General features: G+C 37.6%; 3 protein-coding genes across 3 annotated transcripts; 1 reads left to right on the top strand and 2 right to left on the bottom strand.

The window, feature by feature from the left end:
- Positions 1 to 8245: 8245 nt before the first annotated feature.
- LOC143621804 (butanoate--CoA ligase AAE1-like) lies at positions 8246 to 11057 on the bottom strand. Its single transcript, XM_077093118.1, has 2 exons — positions 10854 to 11057; positions 8246 to 9706 (listed from the first exon to the last, which is right to left on the bottom strand). Exons 1-2 carry the CDS (start codon positions 11055 to 11057, stop codon positions 8246 to 8248), a joined length of 1665 nt encoding a protein of 554 aa, XP_076949233.1.
- A 6822-nt stretch (positions 11058 to 17879) lies between these two features.
- LOC143621803 (uncharacterized) lies at positions 17880 to 19219 on the top strand. The gene is made up of 2 exons (XM_077093117.1): positions 17880 to 18029; positions 18678 to 19219. The coding sequence occupies exons 1-2, from the start codon at positions 17915 to 17917 to the stop codon at positions 19172 to 19174; spliced, it is 612 nt and encodes a 203-aa protein (XP_076949232.1). The 5' UTR covers positions 17880 to 17914; the 3' UTR covers positions 19175 to 19219.
- Positions 19220 to 20965: 1746 nt separating this feature from the next.
- On the bottom strand, positions 20966 to 24265 carry LOC143621801 (large ribosomal subunit protein uL14mz-like). The gene is made up of 4 exons (XM_077093116.1): positions 24195 to 24265; positions 23713 to 23804; positions 21998 to 22373; positions 20966 to 21088 (listed from the first exon to the last, which is right to left on the bottom strand). Exons 1-3 carry the CDS (start codon positions 24226 to 24228, stop codon positions 21999 to 22001), a joined length of 501 nt encoding a protein of 166 aa, XP_076949231.1. The 5' UTR covers positions 24229 to 24265; the 3' UTR covers positions 20966 to 21088; position 21998.
- Between the last annotated feature and the right edge of the window lie 3001 nt (positions 24266 to 27266).

Below are 27266 nucleotides of genomic sequence, written 5' to 3'. Positions count from 1 at the left end.
TAATGACGTAGTTAATGGTACATTTTTGCTTAACGGATTTTATGCTTCTGTACTTTTTGATACTGGCGCCGATCGAAGTTTTATTTCTCGCGCGTTTGAGCAGAAGCTTGCGCGACCGCGCAACGATTTAAAAGAAAATTTTTCAGTTGAATTGGCTAATGGTGAAACTGTTTTAATTAACTCAGTGATTAAAGATTGCACGCTTAACCTTAACGAAAACGATTTTCTGATCGACCTCATCCCCATGCCTCTTGGAAGCTTTGATGTTATCATTGGTATGGACTGGCTTACGCATAATCGCGCCGAAGTTATTTGCGCCAAGAAGATGATTCGCATACCTCGAGAAAATGGTGATCTTCATATCTACGTCGAAAAACCCTCCCGCGGTCTTAAACTTATGTCTTGCGCCGAAGCCCGAAGGCTCATGCGGAAAAGGTGTATTGCATTCTTAGCCCATGTGGTTAATCCTGCTGAAGAAAAGAAGCTTCGCGATATCCCTGTTGTGCGTGATTTCCCTGAAGTTTTTCCTGATGATCTTCCTGGTATCCCTCCCGCTCGGGAAGTCGAGTTCCGTATTGATCTTGTCCCTGGTGCTTCCCCCGTAGCTAAATCTCCTTACCGTCTTGCGCCCACTGAGATGCAAGAATTGGCAAGCCAACTTCAAGAGTTGACTGCTAAAGGATTCATCCGCCCTAGCTCTTCGCCCTGGGGTGCTCCGGTGTTGTTCGTTAAAAAGAAAGATGGATCGTTTCGCATGTGTATTGATTACCGCGAGTTGAACAAACTCACCATTAAGAACCGGTATCCCTTACCGCGCATTGACGACCTCTTTGATCAACTCCAAGGTGCCTCTTGTTTTTCTAAGATTGATCTCCGCTCTGGCTATCACCAGTTGCGCATCCGCGATGCAGATGTTCCGAAGACTGCTTTTCGAACTCGTTATGGCCATTTTGAATTCTTGGTCATGTCCTTCGGTTTAACCAACGCACCCGCCGTTTTCATGGATCTAATGAATCGGGTGTGTAGGCCTTTCTTGGATAAATTCGTGATTGTGTTTATCGATGATGTTCTGGTGTATTCTAAGACCAAGGCCGAGCATGAGCAACATCTTCGGTTGGTGTTGCAAAAGCTTCGAACCGAGCAGCTCTTTGCCAAGCTCTCCAAGTGTGAATTCTGGTCTGATGAAGTACAGTTTCTTGGCCATGTTGTGAACAAGATGGGTATTCATGTCGACCCATCCAAAATTGAAGCAATTAAGAACTGGATTACGCCGACCACTCCTACCGAGATCCGTTCCTTTCTGGGCTTAGCTGGTTATTACCGGCGCTTCATTTCGAACTTCTCGAAGATCGCTTTGCCTTTAACAGCTCTAACGCACAAAGGTAAACCGTATATTTGGGGCTCGAAGCAAGAAGAAGCCTTTCTAACGCTCAAGCGTTTGTTGTGTGAAGCTCCTGTCCTTGCGCTACCTGAGGGTAATGATGATTTTGTCGTGTACTGCGATGCCTCCAACCAAGGTCTCGGTTGTGTTCTTATGCAACGAGGCAAGGTTATCGCTTACGCATCAAGGCAACTCAAGGTTCACGAGAAGAATTATACAACTCACGATCTCGAACTTGGTGCAGTCGTATTTGCCTTGAAGATCTGGAGACACTACCTTTATGGTACTAAGTGTATCCTCTACACTGACCATAAAAGCCTTCAGCATATCTTTGATCAGAAGGAACTTAACATGAGGCAACGCCGATGGAACGAACTCATCAGCGATTACGATTGTGAGATCCGGTATCATCCTGGTAAGGCTAATGTGGTAGCCGATGCGCTCAGCCGAAAACCCTGCCAGCTTAACTGTATCTTGCCGCGCATGCAGCTTCACTTCGCGCCGATTCAAAGCAACCTTGAATCTCGCACTCGTGACGCGCAGCGCGCATCCATCAGTAATGGTAACCTTCGCGCCGAGTTAGCGTGTGGCGCGGAAGCGCATTTTGTTCCTAATCTGAGTGGGATTCTATGCTATCTTAATCGCATCTGGATTCCCTTTGATGAGAATCTTCGCGCTGATATCCTGAGTGAAGCGCACAAATCTCGGTATTCTATTCATCCCGGCGCTGATAAGATGTACAAGGATTTGCGCATTACTTATTGGTGGCCCGGTATGAAAAAGGATATTGCTGTGTTCGTAGCTAAATGCCTGACTTGTTCTAAGGTAAAAGCTGAACACCAACGCCCATCTGGTTTGCTCGAACAACCAGAAATTCCTACGTGGAAATGGGAATGTATAGCGATGGACTTTATTACCAAGTTACCTTTGACAGCAAGCAAACATGATAGCATTTGGGTAATAGTGGATCGATTGACTAAGTCTGCTCACTTTCTGCCCATTCGTGAAAACTACCGTGTTGAGCATCTCGCGCAGCTTTATGTCAAGGAAATTGTCTGCCGCCATGGTACTCCTTTGAGCATCATATCCGATCGCGATGGCCGTTTTATATCTCGCTTTTGGAAATCTCTCCAATCTGCGCTAGGAACTCGCTTGGACATGAGTACGGCATATCATCCTCAGACTGACGGTCAGTCTGAGCGAACTATTCAAACTCTTGAGGATATGCTCCGATCTAGTGTTCTTGATTTTGGAGGTAATTGGGATTCGCACCTGCCTTTGATCGAGTTCTCCTATAATAACAGCTATCATTCCAGTATCGGTATGGCCCCATTTGAAGCACTTTACGGTCGTAAGTGCCGCTCCCCGATTTGTTGGAGCGAAGTGGGAGAAGCTCAAATCACAGGACCCGAACTAGTTCAAGAGACAACCGATAAAATCGCCAAGATCCGTGATCATCTGCTGACTGCCAGAAGCCGACAGAAGAGTTACGCAGATCGCAGGCGAAAGCCTCTCGAATTTCAAGTTGGTGATCTTGTTCTCCTCAAAGTGTCGCCCTGGAAGGGTGTTGTCCGCTTTGGGAAGAAAGGTAAGCTTGCTCCTCGATATGTTGGACCATTTAAGATTCTCGCGCGTGTAGGAAAAGTTGCCTACAGACTTGACCTGCCGCCCGCGCTCAGTAATGTGCATCCAACGTTCCATGTATCCAATCTCAAGAAGTGTTTAGCTGACGAGAACCTTCACATTCCACTTGATGAAGTTCAAGTTGATGAATCTATGCATTTCGTTGAGAAGCCTGTTGAGATTATGGATCGCGAGGTTAAGCAAACCAAGCGCAGTCGCATCCCTATCGTGAAAGTTCGCTGGGAGTCCAAGCGCGGAGCCGAGTTTACATGGGAAAGGGAAGATCAAATGAAGATCAAGTACCCGCACCTGTTCTCTGCGCAACCTACTTCGAGATAAATTTCGGGACGAAATTTCTTAAAGTAGGGGAGACTGTGACATCTGCCCCGATCCGACCCGACCCAGGTACCCGTTTCTCTGATCCGATCTCTTTCTTTTATGATTTAATATTTATTTATACTTATATTTTACTTTTAATAATAATAATATATTTTCCTTCCCGCCTCTTTCTCTCTCTTTCTTTCCGCCGTCCCGTCCCTCTTCTTCCTCTTTTCTTTCCGCCTTCCTTTTCTCTTGTCGACGTCCCGCCCTCCTGTTTAACCCCTCAGCCTTGTTTCCCTCTTTTTCTCCTAACTCTCCTTGTCCTTTGTCTCTTCCCGCCTAAGGTTGTCTGCGCAGCCCCACGCGCCAGACTCCTTACAAGGAAGCCTGCGTGAAGACCACCTGTTACTGCGATACGCGAGACGAACTGTCCCCGCAGCGCGCTAAGGATTTTAGTTCTTCCCGCGGCGCGCTATGGATACCGTTCTTCCCGCGACGCGCTAAGGAATATAGTTCTTCTCGCGACGCGCTTAGAATTGAAGTTCTTCCCGCGGCGCGCTTAGAAATGTAGTTCTTCCCGCGACGCGTTAAGGTTGGTTCTGTCTGCCTTCGCGCTCGCGCACTCTTGACCTTCTGTGTCTGCCTTCGCGCGCTCCAGCCTTCTCGCGCTAACCCTTTGAGTCTTTTCTTCTGTTTAATCCAGCCGTTTACTTTTGTGTTGTCTTATCTTCTGTGCTGTTGACCTGACCTGCCTTATGTCTGAAAAGCCACTTTTGGCGCAGCATGCGCACCAACCCCATTGGTTGACAGAAAAAGTGACTGACATTATCTTTTGAGATCTGCTTTTCCATGCTTGACCAGTACCTTTATCTGACCCTCCCATGCCTGTTTACTGTTCCCTGTCAGCTTTCTCTTGTCCCCTGCAGCTGCCATATCTTTTGATATCTTTTGCTTTTGGAATCTTTTACTTTTTGGAGATCTTTTCCCCTTTTCTAGGGATTGTGTTCCCTAGGGTTTCCCTATAAATAATAATATTATTTTCCTAACACATCACACACAAACACTTAATTTAACCTCCTCCTTGCTCTCTCTGCCGTCTTCCTCTCTGCCTCCGTCTTCCTCCCTGTTCTGCCCTGCTTTCCGGTAATATATATTATATATAATAATTTACTTACTAATTATGCTAACTTGTAATCAAGACTTAAAACAAATCATTAAAACAATAATCTTATTTATAGGTTAACTTGTGCTTGTTTAAAGTTGGTTCTTGCTTTATCTTACACCGCATCATTTATCAAGTGAGTAATCTCGTACCTAATCCCTTTTTATTTTAATGTTTTGGGATGTTCATGTGTTCGTACAAACTTAGAGTCTTAATCTGTTTATGAACTTTAGTCGCGCAGTATCCCATGTGTTGAGGACGTAGGCTTGGCTGTTTATTTGTGTGTGTGGATCATTAACCGTCTTGTCGGTCTATTCCGCAGTTCTCATGGTACCATTAGATGAACACGGGAGAACTATCGTTTATGATTTTCTCTTTTGTTTACACTTGCACAGTCTTTCTTGTTTGTGAGCTCAATTGTGAGCACTGGCAGTCTATGAATCTTAGAGTTGGTCCCGATCGGATTACACCCTTGTTGAAAACCAGACATACACATGTTGCGCGCAGATTTATTGTTATCTATGTATTGTATTAAACTTGATTTCTCACCAACACGCAAGTGTTTGACGTTTATTTTAACACATGTTCAGGTTTGCAGTAGCTGTTTTGGAGCTTGAGGACACGTAGGAAGTTTTCTTTATTTTGGACCTAGATTAAAATGTATCAAGACAAGTTATTGCTGTTCGAATATTATGATTTATAATATATTGATTTATGACGATTTATGTTATCTTATGTCTACTTTGCGCGTGCGCGAATGAGTGTATTTATTAAATATTGACACCCAATAGTGTCACGAGTAATGAAACAATATGTGGCGCCCCGATGTATAATCCGCCTTTGGTCGGGGTGTTACATACCCCATTCACACCTATCATGTTTGGGGGCAATTGTTGGACCAGGATCTTTGATCCTCGGAAATCAATTATCATTAGCAACAATTAGCAGGACTGAGGATCCTTAGTGGTTCATGGATCCTCAACAGTCAATTTCAGTTATATTCTAATCTATTTTTTGCAGATAAAACACGTGGTTACTGGAAATTCTTATTCTTGCAGACAAAGTATTTTACCTTGTCCTCCCCTCTCGTCCAAGCTCGTAAACGGTAAAGTTGAAGGAGTAAACAAACATGGCCGGATTTGTTGGAATTAGTTAGTTTACATTATTATCTTTTTATTTATATATTGAACCTTAGCTGATAAACACAATACACACAACACTCAAGCACACTTAGAACTCTTAGCAAAAACACTCTGTAATCACGATCAACTATTGTTCCACCATTTGTAATCTTTTTAAGATCAATATAATTGGTAGTGATAGTTTTCACTACCCGAGGTTTTTGTGCCGGCGGGATACTAGTTACCAAGGGCTTTTCCTTGTATAAATCTTCGTGTTCATTGTCTATAACCGTTACTTTGATTATTTTGTTCATATTAGCACCAATCCTCACATACGAATTTGGTTCATTGATCCTTAGTCCGATTTTTAACCAAAACAGTGAAAACTATCACCACCGGTTTATTAATAATAAAGGTGATTACAAGTGTGGAGATTAATCGGATCGTGATTATAAAGAATGTGAGTAATAGTAAGTTCTCGAGTGCTAGAGTATGTGTTATGATCCGGTTTTGAGCTCTATTTATACAAAAAAATAAAAAGCTAACAATATGGCCTATAATTTAGGAAACTTTTGAAGGAGTCCAATTAGCCGTTAATTCCTTTAATCACCACGTTTCCTTATTGGCCACGCTCTAATAACAGCAAGTGCGAGTCTTGAGGAGATCAAGCAACCGTCTTTGACCTGGTAAACATGGAAAGTAGCAAAGATTGTGTTGTTTATATAATGTAAATGGGATACCTGTTACCTTGGAGGATACCGTATCCTAGATTTGCTCTGAATATAACCTTTGCCGAGGATACTGAAAATCCGTGCCCCAACATCTATCATCATGGAAATAACATTGCTTACCTTCTTATCTTTTTGGATGACATTATTCTTACCACGTCATCTGATCGGTTACAGGTTTCGTTAATGGCATCTCTAGCTAATGAATTTGCCATGAAGGACCTTGGTCCACTTAGTTATTTTTTGGGCATCACCGTCTCTCGCCATGGTAACCACATGTTTCTATCCCAACAGGCTTATGCTAATGATATTATACAGCAAGCAGGTTTGCAATCTTGCAAGTCCGTTCCAACGCCCGCGGATACTAAACCAAACTTAGTAACAAGGATGAAAAAGTTTTTGAGGACCCCACACTGTTTAGAAGCTTGGCTGGTGCATTACAGTACCTCACATTCACACATCCAGATATTTCTTATGCAGTTCAACAGATTTGCATCCACATGCATTCACCTAAGGTTATAGATTGGTTGGCACTTACTCGTATTCTCCGGTATCTCTAGGGTACTGCATCCTTTGGCGTCACACTTGGTCCATTAAACTCCTTCTCTCTTCGGGCATTCACTAACGCGGACTGAGCAGGTTGTCCTGACAAACGCCGTTCCACCTCCGGTTACTGTGTTTATCTAGGAGACAACTTAATTTCTTGGTCTTCTAAGCGGCAGTCCACTGTTTCTCGCTCAAGTGTGGAGGCCGAATACAGAGGCGTGGCCAACATAGTTGCTGAAATTTGTTGGCTACGCAATTTATTGTTAGAATTGAGAAAACCTTTGTCTCATGCCACTATAGTTTATTGTGATAATGTCAGCACCATTTACCTCTCGGGTAATCCGGTTCAACATCAACGTACTAAACATATTGAATTGGACATTCACTTTGTTCGGGAACAAGTTCAACGAGGCAAGGTCAGAATCCTACATGTTCCCTCAAGATACCAGATTGCTGACATATTCACCAAAGGTCTTCCCAAGGTTCTATTTGAAGACTTTCACTCCAATCTCAGCATACGGCCTCTCGCTTCGACTGCGGGGGTGTAATAGAACCCGATTACAAATTTGTAGATATATATCAGATTATATTTATTTTATTTAATCAATATTGTATTCATACTCAACCATGATTCTTTGTATCTTTATCTCAAAATATGAGATATCTTTGTATTTACCTATTTAAGGGATTTAGATCAATGGAATACAATTGAGCAAAAATAATATCTTTCAGTCTTGTTATCAAGAAAACTCATCCCAGAGCGGGGATGCCATGCTCAAGACAAAGCCGCTCCAACAACTTTTCGACCATTATTTATTTATTTATTTTTGAATTAATATTTCCACCATGACTTAAATGAGACCAGAACCGTATACCTTTGTCACCAGATTATTAATACGGCCATTAAACGACTTGCTTTAGAAAAAAGAAAAAATAATATTAATTAGTAAGAACCGTTCCAAGTATATAATGACTCAATCTTCATATTAAAAAAAACTCAAAAGTATTTATAAACCTAACAATCGTAATTTGACTAAAAGCAGAAAACTAATAAAAGATAAATATAAACTTTAAATAAATAAAACTTAAATGATAATATATTTGAATTTGATCTCCTCCTTATCCCCCTTAAGATCGACCTTGCCACCCCTCGATTTTATCTTTTAAATCGGGATTAAATTTATAAGTATTCAACCCATAACCCTTTCCAAAGTTTCAAACAATTTTCATAAGATCAAAGCAAATTCTTCCACAAGATCAACCTAATATACTGATATAGTTCAATAGAAACAGACACATATTTTCAAACATCAATAACAATAATCAAAGTTTTTATTGTACACCAGATTCATCAACATAAGCCTCATAACTTGCTCTTCCCTCCAACCCTTAAACTCCCCATCGCCTTCGCCTTTTCCCTTAGAACAAACTTCTGTGTCTTCCCGGTCGACGTCTTCGGTAGCTCATCAAACACAACCGTTCGAGGCGCCATATAATGCGGCAACTTTTCCCTACAGTATGCTATTAACTCATCTCCACTTACCTTGTAGCCTTCCTTAACCTTCACAAAAGCACACGGCGTCTCCCCCCAATGATCATCCGGCCGCCCCACAACCGCAGCCTCAAGAACCGCTGGGTGCTTGAAAAGCACCGACTCCACCTCGATCGTACTAATATTCTCACCACCAGAGATTATAATATCTTTCGACCGGTCTCTGAGTTCAATGTACCCATCTGAATATCGCACGCCTAAATCCCCACTTCTAAACCACCCGTCTTTAAACGCTTCGTGCGTCGCGTCTCGATCGTTTAAATACCCGCTCATCACTGTGTTTCCTTGGAACATAACCTCACCTATCGTCTTACCATCCCACGGGACAGGTTTCATGGTCACTGGGTCTTTAACATCGACTTGTTCAATACCCACATGATTTACCCCTTGTCGGGCTTTGATTTTAGCTCGGGTTTGTAAAGGTAGCGCGTCCCACTCGGGTTTCCAAACACATATGGTCCCTGGACCGTATGTTTCGGTTAAACCATATGAGTGGCGCACGTTGAACCCGAACTGCTCCATGTTAAACACAACCTGGGACGGCGGCGGGGCGCCGCCAGTCATCACCGACACGGGTCCGGGAAGCGGGACCTGTTCGGTGACTGGTGCGTTGACCAACATGTTCAAAACCGTAGGCGCGCCGCTCATGTGCGTGACCTTGTGTCGTGATATCAGTTTAAAAACACTCTTGGCTGTAACCGCCCGGAGACAGACGTTTGTGCCACCCTGTGCCGCCACGGCCCAAGTCATACACCACCCGTTGCAGTGGAACATTGGAACGGTCCATAAGTAGACTGACATTGAGGGCATCTCGTTAAGTAAAACCGCAGATAACGAGTTCAAATACGCGCCTCGGTGACTGTAAACCACACCTTTCGGGCTCGATGTCGTTCCTGATGTGTAATTAAGCGCGATCGGATAGCACTCGTCATCGGGTGTTTTGATCTTAAAATCAAGATTCCCCATTGCCAATAGAGATTCATAATTTAAAATTTCAGGATGCTGACTTGGCTGAGGTTTGCCGGAATCTGGGATTAAGATTAGTTGAGGAAAAACCGTGGCTGTTGTTTTTGACATGATCTTGATTGCACCTCTGGCAACTTCTAGAAACTGGTAATCAACAAATATTAATTTGGAAGCTGAATGTATAAGCAAATTTGATATCATTGTTGAATCGTGACGAATGTTGAGGGTGCAAAGAACAGCTCCGGCCATTGGGACTGCAAAATGGAGCTCGTACATTTCCGGGATGTTTGGGGCCAGGACAGCCACCTGGTTGTAAATAAAAACCACAAAACTATAAAAAAAGAAAACACAATAGTTACCAAATAAGAGTTAAATAGCATGAACATGTTTTAAAAAAGTAGACTTTTTAGTCAACTGGAGCAATTCTAGTTAGAGATTATGTATTGAGTTGACTTGGATCTTGAGAAGCAGCTCTACTTTAATATCCTAGACTTGATTATGATTTAATTTAGATGAACTGGTAAGTAGAACAGAGAGATAAGTATGATTCAGTAAAACGTCTTCAACTTTGACTGAATTATGTCCGACAAAACAGGCAGGGCAGGTAACTGGTCAAACGTTCTTAGTAAAATACGTTCAGGTCAAGACGGAATAACACCAAAACTGACTCAGGCTGGAATGAATCATTATAGAGAATAGGTTTGAATTTGGTTGGGGCCAAACGTTAATCAAACCAAAATGGACCCAAGTTAAAATTAGTCGTTATATAGAACTAAAGAATCAAAATACCACAGCTAGGCTGCGGCAGTGGCAATGCTGACCAAATGTGGGCTCCATTTAAGTTAACAAGTTGTATAAGAGTGACAGCTTTTGACCCATTGTATAATCAATTATAATACAAAACTTACCTAAATCATGATCCATTCTTTAAACAACGGGTCAAGTGCCAAACACATAAATAATTAGTTTTAAAAAAGTCAACTACTCATATAATCATATTCCGATAAGATAACGAAATAATAATCAAGTTTCAATACTGTTTCACTAAAACACTTTTTTTTCTAACTACAAAACCACTAAAACTTTAATATTGTTCCATTTGTTGTAACCTCTTGGCTTTTTCTTTCTTTTGTGAATTGTTAAACTAAATTACCTAATAAATTACTGATATCTTTTTTTTCACATTACCTAAACTTTAAAAAATAATCAGTACTTAAGATTTCTTTAAATGATTTAAGAAAAACTTGACAATAACGAAAGCGGTTTTGTAATTAAAAAAGCATTTGTGTCACCGTTGAGTTAGCATTAGATGACATATTCCAGTTATATATACCTTGACTTTAGTATTAAAATACACAAATGATAACTAAAAATAAATACAATTGATTTATTAACTTCAAAAAGTCAAAATGAACTTAAAATCAAGCACAATTAATTCATTCAAAACACTTACAACATCTCTACGAGAAATCTGGAAGCGCGAAGCGAGAGCCGCAGCAAGTTTGAGACAGCGGTCACGAGTGTCGGCCCAAGTGAAGTTGACATGATCGCCGTACACAATAGATAGCCTGTCTCGGTAGACCACAGCAGATCGCTCCAAGAAGCTGATTGGAGAAAGAGGAACGTAGTTCGCGCCGCACCGAATCGTACCTTCCATCGGTGTGCTGCCCCCAATTTGTTTCTTGCTCCAAGACTGATGAGTGTTTTGAGTTTAGATGCTACAGCACGTATGTATTGCCTTCTAACGGAGTGTTTGGATGCTGCTTACGTGCCATGCAGATAGGGTAGGGTAACGACTCCAGCCGTTTATTTAAGAGCTCGAGATTAAAAATAAGCTGGTTTATAAGCGCGCTTCTATTTTACTTATCGAGCTGGAGTGGGCTTACGAGAATACGAGCTTGTTATTTGTATATGCCTAAGGCCATGCGTAGTTGGGGCTACAAATTAAGAGGATAAGTGTCATGTGACGCTCAGTCTAGTAAAAAGAGAATTTTTGTTTTAAGGGTATAGTGGTGTATTAAAACAATATTATTTTCAAATATGGAACGGCGACAAAATTACATCCCCCGGTCGCCCCTCTTATCTCTCCATGAGGCGGGGGGGTGTGTTCCCCTTGAATATACCCAAAATCATCGGGAATTGCTACGCAATACACACGGCCTAGTATACTAAAAATATACATATTTACATAAAAACTAATTGTGATATACAGGACAGTCAATTATAAAAATAACTGAATTATATTAGAGTGAATTGTCGTTTCTATCTTAATGTTTTGATCATTTTGTCATTTCCATCCTTTTTTTTTGTCATTCTTGTCCTCGTGGTTTCATTTTCTTGCAATTTCAATTCAATTCAATAATCTTGTTAGTTTAATAAAAATATGATTAAAAATAACTAAAATATGTATAAATAAAATAATAAATGGTAAATAAATAATAAGCGGTCCGAGCTCGAGCTTGAAAAATTATTCAAGAGTTGAGCTTGAGCTTTAAATTAGAGGACGAAACAAGGTAAGTTCAAGCTCAAAATCAAGTTTGAAATATCACTCAAGAGGCGAGCTTAAGCTTTAGAATAAGAGTTTAAAATGAGCCGAGCTGTAATTTTTTCAATGATACCAACTCGAGCCTGTTACCAGGGGCGGATCCACGGTATTAACGGGTGGTTCCTCGGAACCACCCGAGTTTTGAAATAATAGTGTATTTTTATATAGTGAATAATAAAGGAACCACCTTATAAATTAGGAAGGAACCACCTTGTAAACAATTGAATCACTTGTCCAGCTGGTAACTTGTTGGTTTTGTAATCCGGAGGTCGCAGGTTCAATTCCCGGTTTTGAAACTTTTCTTTTTACTAATTTACCCTAGTATCATTTAGGGTTTTATAATAAAAACACACGCTGAGTGCGATGAACACAAAAGGAAAAATAGCTATTGGTCGGTTACATGCTGATGTTTTAAACAGAGGCATGGATGTTCGTGTAAGTTTAATAATATTATTTGAGCTCTTGTATAGTGGTTCGTTTATTTTATTTTGAACTTTTCTTGCACCTATTTAAAGTGTTATAATTTATAAATTCAAGTAATAGAAGCGGATTTTTAGACTTATGAACGAATCGAATGCACACAAATGGAGCATGTTCGTATTCCGGTGTTCCTTTTCAACTTTAACTGAACTCTGAACAAACGATCGAGCATGAACATTTAAACGCATAGGGGTGTCTTGTTCCTGATCATGCGTTAAGAAAATGAACAAGAAGACCCCCTTTGTTTTAATTCGTGTTTGATCGTTTGTTTTGTTAAGTTAAACGAGCGAACACGAACATGCTCTGTTCGTGTTCATTTACAAGCCTAGATATTTTCCTAACAATCTTTTGGTCTGAAGCAAATCAGTTGGTTTATTTATTTATTTTGTTTGTTAATATTTCAAATACGCACATCGGATGACGCCTGCAGATTTGGAAAAGTCAGCAGAGTTATTTGTGTTTGAGAAATTTTGTAGGGCTCATGCTGAAAGTGTTGAGGCTGGTGATATTTGTGTGTCTGTGGTATTTGGTGATATTCAAGTAACAATAGTTTTTAGAAATAAGATAATAAATGTTGATTTTTCTTGACTTCTTGTTAATTATTCTTAATTATTCAGTGCTCGTGACCTTCACAGTCCACAAAACACACAAAGCCTCTCCCTAACCCTATTCAAACCTACCACTCTACCAGCCGAGAGCCGGCCGTCCCCGTCACTCCGACCACCGTGGCATGCCGGCGACCACCGCGGCACCCTGTCACCCCGCCGTTGCCTTCTACTCTTCCTCGAATCCTCCCAGTTTGAAGGTAAGTTTACATTAATTGTTAATTGTTAATTATTCTTGATTGTTAACTACTTAATTTCTAATGGCAGTGTCTCTTTTATTATTTTATCGTATCCTTATTATGTAATGAACTTTGCCCGAACCATCGACCCGACCCGAACCTCAAATCGACCCGGAATTTTTTATACCCAACTCTATGAAATTAAAACATCTAAATGTAGTGCACCACCTGAAAAAAATTCCTGGATCCGCTACTGCCTATTATACTTGTGTATCATAACCATTTGTCCCTTTCCTCAGCTAGCTTACTAAAACAGGCATTACTATATGATGGCCAAACCTGGTATACAAGATTTCTGCATATGCGGGGTCCAAAAGAGAGTCAAGCTAATTTAGACCAAGGTTATGAATGACATTATTTATGATATAACATTTACGGGAGAACTGTGCAATCAACTATTGTACCTTACGCTTTAGTGTTTGTATATCATCTTTTCCTCATTTTCCTTTGCCACGTGTCCTTGTCTGTGTGCTACGTGTCTGCTTTTCCAAGATTGTCATATGGTATTCTTTCATCTGTGTATGCTATCCACCACCTTCCCTTGCATGCTTTGTCAATCGTATACTACTCTTTTGTGTGTTGTCATTACACGTGTGATGTTGCTTTACACCCGTCTTGCTGCTTCTTATCATATGTTTTTTTTTCTTTTTCATCAGATGATCTTGCATTTGTGTGTTCATACACCTCCAACTCACCAATATCATCATCTTACATTCGTAGTTCTCTTCCATTTTGGAATCCTAGGCGACGACGGTGGCGAATGATAGAAGGGGATGTTGTACCGCGTCTGTGGCTTTGAAATATGGGTTTAGGATCCGATCACGGCCGTTGTCGGGTTCCATTTTCGAACTAAGAGAGTGATGTTGCCTCCGTCTGTGCTTCGATTACGACTGTTGTCGGGTTCCATTTTGGAACCCTAGGCGGCGACGACAAGACGGCGATGATGCGTGTCTCAGGCTGTGTGTGACATTCGCCAATTTTCGATTCGTATTTGTATTTGTGAACCCGACCCGTTAGGTCGTTTTGATGTTTTATCATTATTATTTATCATTAATAAAAGTTTCCCGATGTTTAATGTTCAACGTTGTTCATTACTTACTATATTCGATTGTTTATAAAAAACCCAGGTCAGACACATATTTTTTTTTGTATATTTAATTTTCAGTTTATTAATAATTAATTTATCATTTTAATCAATTAAAAATCAAAATAAATTTATTAAGACACGATTAAACAATATTTAATAAAAAGTACACTGTGTAATATTATATATTTACTTAAATAATTAAAACTAGTAGGCTAAAGCTAATCATTTATCTTTCTTTGTACATGAAACATACGATTGTGTTATAGACATGAGATATAAAGCAGTTAAATGAGTTGTATATATGTTTGATACTTGTATTAAACGCGTCGTCTCTGACCTATTTAACACGATAAGACCTCTTTTGCCAGCAGCCCTGGTGGTGCATCCCAAACAATGCGTGGTTTAGGAATAAAACGACGATTACACGTATCACTAATTCTATATAGATCCTTCCTATGTACAATACTAGTTGATTCACCCGCCGGCCGCCGCGTTGCGGCGGGGTGGGTGTAAGTTTTTTTATTTTCCTTTATTTATGAATGGTTAACTAGACAATGCAGCAGGATTGGGTGTAAGCCTTTGTTTTCCTTTATTTATGAAAGGTTAGCTAGACAACAAAGCAAGATAAAATAAATTCAGAGACAACAACGTAAATTTGATTAACACTAATGTGGGTTTATTATAGATTTAATTACAATTTTGGGAGTCTTAGGCTTCTAAAGTTGTACCTTACGTTTTAGGGGTTGTACATGTTGTTTAATGTTTACGTCTGAATTTAACGAGTTAACACGTTACAACGCATGTGTGTGGTTGAATGTTTTTGTCTATTTTGCCCATTTAACGGCCCTATCGTAACGTGCAGATGTTAAGTTGACTTAGTTGTTTTTTTCCTATATTTTATGTTTTGGTCTAATTTCTATATGTTAACACGATGCAACGAGCATGTGTGGTTCAACATTTTTACGTTACTTTTTGTTAGGTTTTCTTAATGATTGACGTTAGTTACTGGCTACAGAAGAGAGGATGACAAACTAAGGCGGTGGTGATAACTTCATGCTTTCGAGTGGAGTGGATAAGTAAATACACGGTTTTACACCTCTGCCGCAACGCGAGGGGTGTGTTAATACTAGTTATTTCTAAGGTTAACAACAATCTTATCATTTCTTCAAGGCTCGCCTATGTGCATATGTGAAACGCTTACATTGATTGAATATCATTGAAATCAGGCCAGCCGATACCATACTGTGATACTTCAACAATCACTTACCCAAAAAAAAACAAGTTATCTACATCATCATTCCAATTTCACAATCAATTACTTTGTCCTCCATCACACCATGTCACCATGCATCAGGAGTTGTGCAATCAAATAAAATAGGCATGGGAGACAAAAGACGAAAAAGTGTATAGGCAATTACTTAACATGACCATTTTCAACTTAACCTCGGGTTTGAAGTTAAACGTGTCATTTAACTCGGACAATCTGTGCTTGATGAGTAGAAATTTGAGCTCAAACTACTATATGAGACAACTCGTTTAAATTAAGATTAGCATTTAATGTATATGGTTTGAGCTCAACTTGTTACAAACCAATCAAGCTTGACTCGGGTTATTTACAAACTTGCAAATTCTGTATGACCTTCAAGTTAGGGATGTCATACAAAAGTGACCATTTGGGACGGGTAATGGGATGAGTATTTGGGTATGGGAATGGCTTTACAAGAATTCATGGGTTTTTAACGGATATTGTCTTAGGGTGTGTTTGGAATTAAGTTTGAAAATAGTTTATTGGCTTATTAGCTTTTTTAAAAAGTCATTTTAAATAGCCAAAACTTGAGGCTTTTTAAAAACAACTTTTTAACCATTTCAAAAGACTAAAATAAGAGTTACTTTTATGATTTGACAAACACATTTTTAACTCATTGGCTTTTTAAAAAGCCAATAAGTCAAGAAGTTGTTTTCAAACTCAGTCCCAAACATACTCTTACGTGTTACCCGTCCAATGACTCTAACCCGTTTAGCCACATCAAAACTAGATATGTTATTATAATGTTAATATATATATATATATATATATATATATATATATATATATATATATATAGAATGTTGAAGTTTTTGGTTATATTATAGAATTATTAGTTTAATATCTTGTATCTTTAATCGGTTTTTAGGTGAGTTTAAGATAAGGGGTAATATGTATTCCAAATGATAACTTTAAATCGCATAAGACTATGGTATAAGCAATATCATGGTATACCCACGAACTCAATGGTATTGAGTATAAGGCATCCAACAAGTATATGACACGTCTGTATTATTGAGTATCGAACATGGTTTAAGAATCACTTTGAGCAAGGTGTCTCAAGTAAAGCACCTTCTAGATATACCAAGTCTCACCCAGATCCACTCTTCTCTCTTTTAAACCCTTCCTACAGCCATAACTGAGAGATACGAAGCTATCTCGTATCGAAGTAATACCTCAATGATCAGTTTTAAAATCTTGGTTTGTTTATAAGTTATTTCCTAATAACGTGTCGTGTAAGACAATAAATTAACAAGTATGAGCATAAAGAAAAATCAACGCACGTAGCATGAGATTTATAATGGTTAGGGTGGCTATTAACTAACCAACGTTACATCCACTTCTTAGTGTTCACAAAGAGATTACCAACGTTAAGAACTCACTAATCAAGGTAACAATCATCTTTACAGCTTCTCACTAACAAGGTGATGATTACCTTTTCAGACTTCTCAAAAAAAAAAAAAAAAAATAGTGATTCCTTCTTTACTTCTAACTAGTCCAAATATTGATCATCTTTAACTTTTCACTATTTAGGCTATGGGGGGTGGTTAAGAGAGGATGGCAAATGATGTCCTACGTGGACAAAAAATGATGGGAATGATCTCACTCACATCCCCCTCTCGTTCTCTTCACCAGTGACGTGATGAGGATGACGACCCCCCCCCCCCCCCCCCGCCCCATCCCCTTTTTTCTTTTCCTTCTTGTTTTTTTTCATTGTTTTTGGTTTTAAATAATATAAATAAATAAAATGATGGATAAATGATGTATAACATAAGTTAAATAATGTTGTTGAGTAATAATATTTTTTTAAAAATAACACAATAGCATGTTTAGAATTACACAAAGCATTATATACTCTAAATTATACAAGTATATTTACATATTAAATAAAAATAAAAACAAATGAATGCAAAAGTGGTCATATCATATCATATGTGCTACTTTTACACCAAAACACCCATTCTTCTTTTTTTTTTTTTGCTTTGTAAATTTATTTAAAGAATTAAAGATACAGTATATAGTTTAAATAAAAACATAAAGATATTAAAGTACTCAAATTAATTAACGGTTTGCATTACAAGATGCCCACCATTGTGAACCGTTGGATCAAAAAATATGACCGTTGGTGAGACGCTCCCTTTTTCGTCGCTAAAGTAGCAAAAGTTTTTGAAATTATTATAATTTCACACGCCTACAACGTTATTCAAATCTTCTTCCTTCAGCCTCATATCAAATCTGTGTTTCTCCTCAACATGCCGACGACAATTCGCACAGACCGGAAACCACCGCTGGGATTGAGATCACCGATCAGGCTTCGTCCCCGCCGCCCGGTTCAGTCGTCTTTACCTAACCTTCAAACCCCATCAGGTACTTTTACCAAGAATTCGATTTTTTGATGTAAAAAATCACTTTATTGATGAAAAGTTGTTTAAGTTCTCTGGTTTCATGTTGATGGGTTATCGAGATTTCTAGGGTTTTTATTTGGTAAACTGAAATTGATTGTGTTTGGCATGCATGCCAAGTGTCTGTGAAAATGCCTAACTGAGTTTTTTTTTTTTTTTTTAGAGTTTATAGAAGAAATTTTTGCTAAAAGATCATCTTTTTAGCATTAAATAAAGTTAGTCATAGGTGCAAGAATGATGATTTGTTTGTGTTAATTTATATTTATTTTGAAATTGGTTGATTAATAATAGCATGCCAAGTGTTTGTGAAAATGTATAGGTGAGTTTTTGTTTCTGTATAGAAGAAACTTTTGCTTAGAAATCATTTGTTTGGTATCAAATAGAGCTTTTCACAGGTTCAAGAATGATAATAATTTGTTAGTTTTAGTTTGATTTTTTTTTTGAAATATGGTTTGGTTTTATTACTAGAGGTTTTTGGTTTATATAATGAAAACCGAAACGGGTTGCATCAAAATTGTAATTTTCAAAATTTTTAGCTATAATGAAAACATGTTTTTTGAAAACGGTTTCGTTGCTTATTTCTCCAATTTTAAGTATACTATTGATTTTGCAGGCGCTTTCACAACATCCCGTTTGCCTAAGCAGTCTTCAGTCAAAGAAGAACATGAACTGCGCCCCGAATACCACACAATGTCTTGTGAACTGAAAGCTTTATCGAAGATGGTTCAAGATACTTTGTGGGGACCCACTACTACAAGCCAATCTGCAAATGAGGGTCCTGTGTTTCAAAGGGGCAGGCTTTATGAAGAGTATTCTGCAAGAAGAAACGAAAGGTTGAAAAGAAAACGAGGCGAATCTATGGTTGAGAAAAAGACTCCATGCAAACAGTATCTTGGAGTTCGAATCGAGTCAGCAAAGAAGTCAACTGTGGATGTTAAGAAGTTTGAGAGTGCTAGGAAGATGATGACCCCGTTGGTTGAAAGGAAACAGGTGGCAACGACACAGAGATACTCGCTAAGAAGTAGTTGCAAAGAAAATAAGAAGCCACCATTGGCGATGAGCTCCTTGGGTGGGACTGCGGTAAGGAAAACTGCAAGAAAAGGGTACTAGTGAATGCTTGGTTTCATTAGAAAATGGTTTAGGATCTTGATATTGTTCTTGGATTTGTGTTTATGATTTGTTTCATGTAGCCCCAACTTTTGTCCATGACTAGTGGAATCTCGATTATGATTTTGTTGGGTTCAAGGTTGCTTCACGGTCATGATCACGAGCATGACAAGAGGTGTGTCTTGTGGTAATTTCATTCCGTGGTGATGATTTGTTTATGAATTTATATCAATACTAATAAACTAGTTTTTGTACATAAAATATGAGCAAATATTTGCTCCCAAAATTGTTATTACAAATATTGCCCCATAACATATGTACAGTCTGAGCAATATCACTTGATTATCTAGTTCTTATGAAATGCTAGTAATGTTTCCCAAAACCAAACGCAAATCAAAGTATTTTTACAATGGTTTTTTAAAACATACTTGGCATTACGTTATGAAACTTATGCTCGTGATTCATAACGGGATGCAAATGATATATGAGGGACGGGTTCCTATCATGTAAAACTCTTAATCCAGTAAATAATGTACATAATGTGAAGTGCAAGCTTAAATATCTATTCTTGACTATTAATGAGTATGACACCATCATGACTAGGGACCTAGTGCGTCCAAATAAACGTCTTGAAAACAAGATAAAGCTTATGACAAAGAACTGATAGCGATGAAGATATGAGCTCGAATTTGTATGAGATACTTTAGACAATCTCTCGTGCAAGATGGGGTGATGTGGAATCCAGAAGTCGCACAGAGTGGTACATGACACCAAAACAAAGGGTACGCGCCTTAATAAGACGATAATTAAGATCAACACATCTAAGAAAGCTAATGTTTTTTTCAGTAACATGATAGACACATACGATCTTAGATGATAATATAAGCATATCATGCTTGACACATACGGTCTTGTATACTCATGGTTAGTATGGAGAATGGATATGATTTAACGAGTATTCGTGTAACCGTGTTTTTTAGCGTCCCTTGGAAACGGTGTATTCCTGTAATCGTATATTTTTACCTTTTGTAAATTTTGTAATATTTGGAATGGATAAGTGAAAGGTGTAACCACATCTTTGTATGGTGGAAGTTACATCTGTAACTGTGTTACAGGCCATATGTCTTGACCCGTTAGTCATTTTGCCACATTTGATGTGCAGGCTCAGGCTGCTCGGTGTGGAGCATCTGCTGCCCCTGGTAGAGGAAGGTGAAATGATTTTTGAATCACTCAAACTTTCTTGTTTAGGTTTAGGATCCCCCTAAAACCCATACGTGCGGGTCTCCCTGTATACTGCAGATGATTCAACTAAGAGTGAAGCCTTATGTGCTTAAGAACACCAATAATGGCTATATAATTGAAAATTTTTGTTGTAGCAAGCCTGTTTAGACTTGCGAGCTCGGTATGTGAAGACAGGATTTGAGCTTGTTTATTAGAAGAGCGCCACTTTGGGATCGAAGCTCAGCTTGGTTCAAGCTAGTAACTCAAACTGGTTAACACCATGGCATTGTCTTGTTTTATACAAGATATGCACAAGCTTGATGAATTCTTGTCCACCAAGATAGTAGTAACGATTTTGTGGTAAAGGGAGAAGCCGTTTTCGCCTCATTTATGAGTAGATAGATCCATTTTGTCACACTTTGTTTCTAACAAGTCAAATGGGTCAATTGTTAAAAACAAAAAAAGGTTTGAGTCAAAACATAAATGTTGTCCATAGTGTATTCAAACCCCACTTTAATTGTTTTATAAAAACCATACAACCAAAATGTCAAATGCATTGTGAACTTGGTGCATAGTCGGATCAAAATCTTCAGTTGACAGACCCAAATTACTACTCACTTAATCAACTAGAATTCTGAAAGTATGCTGGATCCGCCTACAACCCGAGCTATTCTACTCACTTTTACCATCTCAAACCTGAAATGCAAACAATTTCACTGTGTCAACAAATCATCAAATAAAAGAAAACAATCCAAGAAAGACGGTCAAGAAATTAATACGGATTGATACAGATTGGTTGACCAACAAACACCTTTGGTCGATTTTTCAATATTTTTATACAAGTGATGCTTTTACTTTGATTACATGTTGTATATGAACATATAATAATCTAAATCTTTGAATAATATCTAGTGAATAGTGATTTGTAAGTGTTCACAAGCAGCTTACAAATCTAGGTATCACTGTATTATTTTTCAATTTTTGTACAAATGTTTGTGTTGTAATACTTACCAGATATTTTAATGCATCTATTACTTTGCACCAAAGAATATTATTTTCACCAATATGTTATACATAATGAACATAGTCGGGTCATGTTTCATTCCAAACGGTAGCCTGTAAACGAACCGAACGAACTCGAATACGAGCATGTTCGTGTTCATTCATTAACGGAACACGAACACAAACAAAATAAACGAGCGGATTTTCTTGTCCATGTTCATTCGCTAAAAAAATGAGCATGTTCATGTTTGATATTCTTCGTTCATTAACGTTCTAAGCAAACACTTCATGAACAAAAACAAACACAGATGGTATGGGATTTGATTTTCTTAGCATATTTATTTATATTAAAAAATTATATAATTACATAGTTTAACGGGTTAAACGAGAATGTAAATAAACAAACATATATGAATAAACATAAACAAATGTTCATGAACGTACAAAACATAATGTTTGTTCATGTTCGTTCGTTTATTATATAACTGAACAGTTCCCTGAAAGTTTTGATCATTTACAGGCCTATCTAACGGGGCAAACATGTTTACAAAGACAGCCAGCGAGAAAAAGGACCAAAACAAGAAACCGTTTAAAAATTCATACCTCAAGCAATATGCTGTGCAAGACTGAGAATCTTGACATGCTTTTTCTTCCTTAACTCATGTGGGACCGGGCCAAAGACTCGGGTACCAATTGGCTCACCTTGCTTGTTCACCAACACAACTGCATTATCATCAAACTTGACCTCACTGCCATCACAACGGCCCTTCTGCATGGCGGCCCGAACCACGACACCATACACCACCTGTCCTTTTTTCACTTTGCCTCCGGGTTGGGCCTCCTTTACAGATGCAACTATTGTGTCACCTAACCGGGCCCCTTTCTTCCCCTTCAAAGGTTGTATGCACATTACCCGTTTTGCCCCTGAGTTATCCACCACTTTCAGATTGGTTCTCATTTGTATGAAGGTCCTTATTTGCTGAAAAATACACGTATTAAAGATATGTTTCACATTAAATATGATTAGAAGTAAATTGTTTATAAATCATAATATCATATTAACCTTTTCTATAATGCGTCTAATTGGTTGGGGCCCGTGAAACACTTTTTATCCAAAAATATATTGTAGCAAAACACTTCTTATTCAAAAAATATTTGACAATAAATATTAAGCCAAATATGATTACTAGGGGGCATGCATGAGTCGGTTTTGAGCTCAAACCAAACCAAAAACTGAGAATTTGGTTTCTAAGTTCTTGTCAACCGTTCGGTTTCGATTCTTTTGGTATGGGCCCGGTTCTGTTTTTACAATTTTACCATCTGGGCTTGAAAATTTGGTGCCAAAAAAAAAAAGTTGGCCCAAAATAATGAATTTGAGCCTAAAACTTTTCACCTAAATATTTTTGTTATCGAATGAAAAATTGATTATCATACATTTGGATTAATTGTTAAAAAAATCTAAATTTTATATATAATGCTGTTTTAAAATATAAGTCTACAAGATGACTCCTTGGTGCAATGGAAAAAATGCTAGTCTATGGAATCAAAGATCATGAGTTCAATTCCCATTGGTGATGATTTCAATTTTTATAAAAAACTTTCTTTTGTGTTTTATGAGCTATTTTAGTAACTTATTATTATTATTATTATTATTATTATTATTATTATTATTATTATTATTATTATTATTATTATTATTATTGCTTTGGTTCGTATTGGACTTTGGAAATGCAACCGGATTGGTAAAATTGTCAAATTTTTTATCACGTAATTAAAAACGTGATATTAGAGGCCCTTTTTTATGCTTGCCCCGAGCCCCAAAATTTTAGGGATTCTCAGAGACGGCCATGCCCCCATACAGCTTCTGATACTATTGCCTCATTATGTAAAACCACATTTGGATCCAAATGTTTCTTATTTCAACTTTTCATGTTGATATAGTAATTGCAATCAATGTACGGCATCTATTGTGCAAGTGGTAAAGCCCGCGCGCCGCAAACGCCCGGGTATAAAACCTCGTTCAAAATAAAAAAATGAAAACCCATAAATTTGGTTCTGTTCAGTTTTAACAAGGTACATTGGCGCGAAACCGAAACCAAACTGAAAATTTGGTTTTCACAAAAACATAAATGATTTAAGAGGGTTTATGCATTAAAAACACACTTTAGAGCCTCTCCACGCAATCGACCCGGTGGACATGTTTCCTTTTACGGAAAATATTTTTATTATACAAGATTGAGATAAAACATGACCTAGATTAATCTAACCATAAATAAATGGGTAGAAATGTCGCATAAAAATTAAGAGAAAAAACAAACCTGGGCCAAAAAATTATTGCAGGCAGTATCTTGTGGTGATCTTAGCATCCCTGATGAAGAACTATTGAGGCCCCGCAAAAGTGAACGTCCAGCTAGGTTCGTTTATTTCATGCATATATGATAAATTAAATAAGAAAACTAAAAGACCATGTAAGAAATAACTAGTACCCTTAAAGAAAAGATTGCATATATTAAATTTGGAGTGAAGTTATAGACAAATATGAAAACATTTTATGCTTGATTCACAGGCTACAGGTTTAATGAAAAAAAAACGTATATAATTAATTGATTACAACATAAAGAGATGACAAATTAGCCTACTTTAGTGCACATGATGGTTGGTTATGAGTTAAACTTTCTTACATGTACACCCTATATTTCTTAGCTTAGAACAGCAAGAAAGTTAGATTCTTTATAAAACAAATAAAACATGGGAATTACTTGTTTATATTACTCGAGCAATCAAACCTTAAAGTGCATACCATGAAACAATTTAGATGTAGAATTTGTTGCCATCTTGAGCTACCTACACCTTTCTTCTAGTAGCTGTAAAAATCAGATTTAATTTAGAACTCAGTCAATAAAATTATAAACATCCTACAGCAATGTTAGAAAACCGAACAAAATAAATTTATCTTGCAAGAAAACAAGTCAATAATTCAAGTCTAACAAATCAATGTTTACTTTTGCTATATTGCACTGATAACTATGAAACATTGTGTTACATGACATATTTCATAAGTGTTCTGCTGTATATTTCTTTTATGAGAATCTAAAGTAAGTTTTGAGGCCGCGTATTATTGCAGCTTACAGCATCTGAAGTATATGTGTCCCTTCACAAGACTGTAGATTACTTTTTATCAAGCAATCAAATATAATCTATTCCATTGGATCATAATTCATCTAATATAACCAAAACTTAAATTTTTGCTTCTAATAAACATATTTTGCCATCATTTTAGCTGCACCAGGCCACCGTGTGTGAAACCAAATGAAGACTCATTCTCTGAGGCATAGCATCAAACACCTAATGTGCATAAAAAAGGGTTTCTTTTTATACTCATTTTCTCACCTGTTTTCACTGAGACATTGCATCAAACACCTGGTCTGCATCAAGGAATGGGGTATTTAAGATAGCCATCAGTTACCCAATTCAATGAAACTTAACTACTAAACATTGAATCAAGTCCCGTGATACATATAGAAAATTTCATAAGAACGAACCCCAAATCCTAATTACGAAATAAGCATAAAAATTAAAACTTTGCGGTTGAGAAAAATAAAGAAAAGAAAATAAAAGAAAAGAATAATAAATAAACCTTTGGGGTCGGCGATCGAAAGAAGTGAATACAGCTGATGCTTCTGCCGGCGGACTGGAAGAATTGAGGAATTAGGCTTTGTAAATTGCCAGGGGTATTTCCGGAAACTAGCGGTGATTTTAGAGGTGACCATAGTCCGGATAAGACCCACCCGTGAGACCAAACTCGGTTATTTACAATAGGATCGGTTGGCGGTTTAAAAAGTTGAGGGGCCAAAAAATGGCAAAAGTTTCATTCAGTAAACTTGAGAGGCCAAAATGTGTATATGTAAAAGTTTTGTGACAAAAGTATAATAAACCAAAGTATGTAAATAAGGTTAATGGGTCAAAAAGTATATATACAAAAGTTTTGTACCCAACTTAAATCTATAAAAAAGTCCAATGACTAAAACGTATATATGCCAAAGGTCTGTGGAAATTTGTAGATAAAGTTTGAGGACTAAAAAGTATAAATGCCAAAAGTTGGTTGCAAAAGTATAAGAAATGCAACTTGAAGTTGCCTTTTAATAATATATATATATATTATATTATATATAATATAGTTTTTTGAAAATAATTGGGTGAAGACCACAATAAATAGATGGTTACATGATGAAAATTGTTAACCTAGTTGTGTTCTAAATAGTTACCTCTTCTCTACTAAATAGCATGTGGATTTATAGTACAAATACCATCTTCATATTAATAAGAAAGATGTATTATCTTGAATAAACTCAAGAGTTATACATATGTTTCTTAGTATTTATCTCTGTAATTCCTTCTAAACTTTTTAAGTTACTTCAATAATTTTGTTATAATTATAGTTATATTATAACAATGTTTTTTTTTTGTTATATTACAAAAATGTGATGTGAGGATTTTTAGTCATTGGCGTTAAAAGAGTTGGGTTTAGTTTTGCTAAATGGTTTTACATAGCAAATAAATGGTGGTAGATTAAAAAAATCAATGAGTTTACTGATTTTAGATTTTCTTATTTTATTCTGCCGGACATAAAATTTTTCGGGTCAATTCGACGGTTCGAGTAAACAACATCAATTTTAAAGTCGTTAATGAATAATGACAAACAACAATCTATAAAAATAGATAAAACATCAAACATAAAAAAGAGTAGCAAGATGTAAAGTAAGCCAGCTAATGAGCTATTGAAAAAAAAGTAAAGGCAGGCGGCCACGGCCGAGGCAACGACTTCGATGGAGGGTGAGGGCTGCAAAGGTTTGATTAATCGTCTAATCAATGGACTGTGGAGGGCTAGTGGCGCACTACATCTGTGTGTCTTCAGTTCGTAGCAACAATGTATTGTGAAAGGTAATAAGTGTAAACCCTAATTTTTTACCTTTTAAGGTTAAAAAATATAAAATTATGGACATGAGAGGATTCGAACACGGGTTATCTATATACGAGGTGGAGTCTTTACGACTAGACCATGGTCATAAACATATGGGTACACTCAACATTTTACATGGTTCACTCAAACATTTTATATAAAACCACCTTGTACACACAACAACTGTCAAGTGGCAGTTGGTGGAACGTTGAAGCCAAACTCTGAAGCCAGTGTGGGCCCGGTTTAGACAACATAGTCTGACTAGAGTAAGGCATCGAGACTCTCCAGATTTGAAGAGTGTGATAGCCTTAATACAAGAAACTCGCCGTGTTAAAGATAAAAAATAAGGGAAAAAAAGATTTTTGCTTCCGTATATAAATTAGGAAGTAAGATGAATAAATATCCATGGATAATAAATATCCATGATTGAAGTATGAGATAACCAAAAATGAGGTTATTTTCTGAATCATAAATTGAATATTACCGTTACCTCTACACGTTAATGTTGTTGTTATTTGGAATTTGATTACGTGCGTAACAATCTACTTAAGCAACCGAAACCCTTGGGAAGTAGTCCTATATATATGTGTGTGTTCATTCGTCCTCATTCTACACATATTACTGCAATCTCAGATTAATAATTTCTTTAATCATTAATCTCAAGAAGATTTGTGGGTATGAAGCCAGCGTTGATGAATTACCACATTGAAGATGAACTGGAAGACACCGCGCAAAGCAACATGGTTTCAAACAGTGGCGGTGGAAAGAGGAAGAGGCTTTCCGGTGGGAGTACCACCGGTATCAAGAGGGCCAACAACACGGTGGATGGCTTGCCATTCTAATCCAAAAGAAGAAGATGAAATAATAAGTGATTCCTCGAGTTGGATGGCTTGCCATTCTGATCCAACTCAA

This window comes from Bidens hawaiensis, unplaced genomic scaffold (genome assembly GCF_021521415.1).
Source record: "Bidens hawaiensis isolate Kalapana, Puna unplaced genomic scaffold, B.hawaiensis_p1.1 tig00002977_1, whole genome shotgun sequence".
Taxonomy (NCBI): Eukaryota; Viridiplantae; Streptophyta; class Magnoliopsida; order Asterales; family Asteraceae; genus Bidens; species Bidens hawaiensis.
This window is presented reverse-complemented; position numbering and strand designations above follow the sequence as displayed.

Excerpts from the sequence above, each read along its gene's own strand:
- LOC143621804 (XM_077093118.1), bottom strand. The coding sequence starts at position 11,057 with ATGGAAGGTACGATTCGGTGCGGCGCGAACTACGTTCCTCTTTCTCCA. Across the intron at positions 9,707-10,853 it reads AGATTTCTCGTAGAGATGTT|GTGGCTGTCCTGGCCCCAAA; the intron begins GTAAGTGTTTTG and ends ATTTACAACCAG.
- LOC143621803 (XM_077093117.1), top strand. The coding sequence starts at position 17,915 with ATGCCGACGACAATTCGCACAGACCGGAAACCACCGCTGGGATTGAGA. Across the intron at positions 18,030-18,677 it reads TAACCTTCAAACCCCATCAG|GCGCTTTCACAACATCCCGT; the intron begins GTACTTTTACCA and ends TTGATTTTGCAG.
- LOC143621801 (XM_077093116.1), bottom strand. The coding sequence starts at position 24,228 with ATGGCAACAAATTCTACATCTAAATTGTTTCATG. Across the intron at positions 23,805-24,194 it reads TACATCTAAATTGTTTCATG|CTGGACGTTCACTTTTGCGG; the intron begins GTATGCACTTTA and ends AAACGAACCTAG. Across the intron at positions 22,374-23,712 it reads GCAATAATTTTTTGGCCCAG|CAAATAAGGACCTTCATACA; the intron begins GTTTGTTTTTTC and ends TGTATTTTTCAG.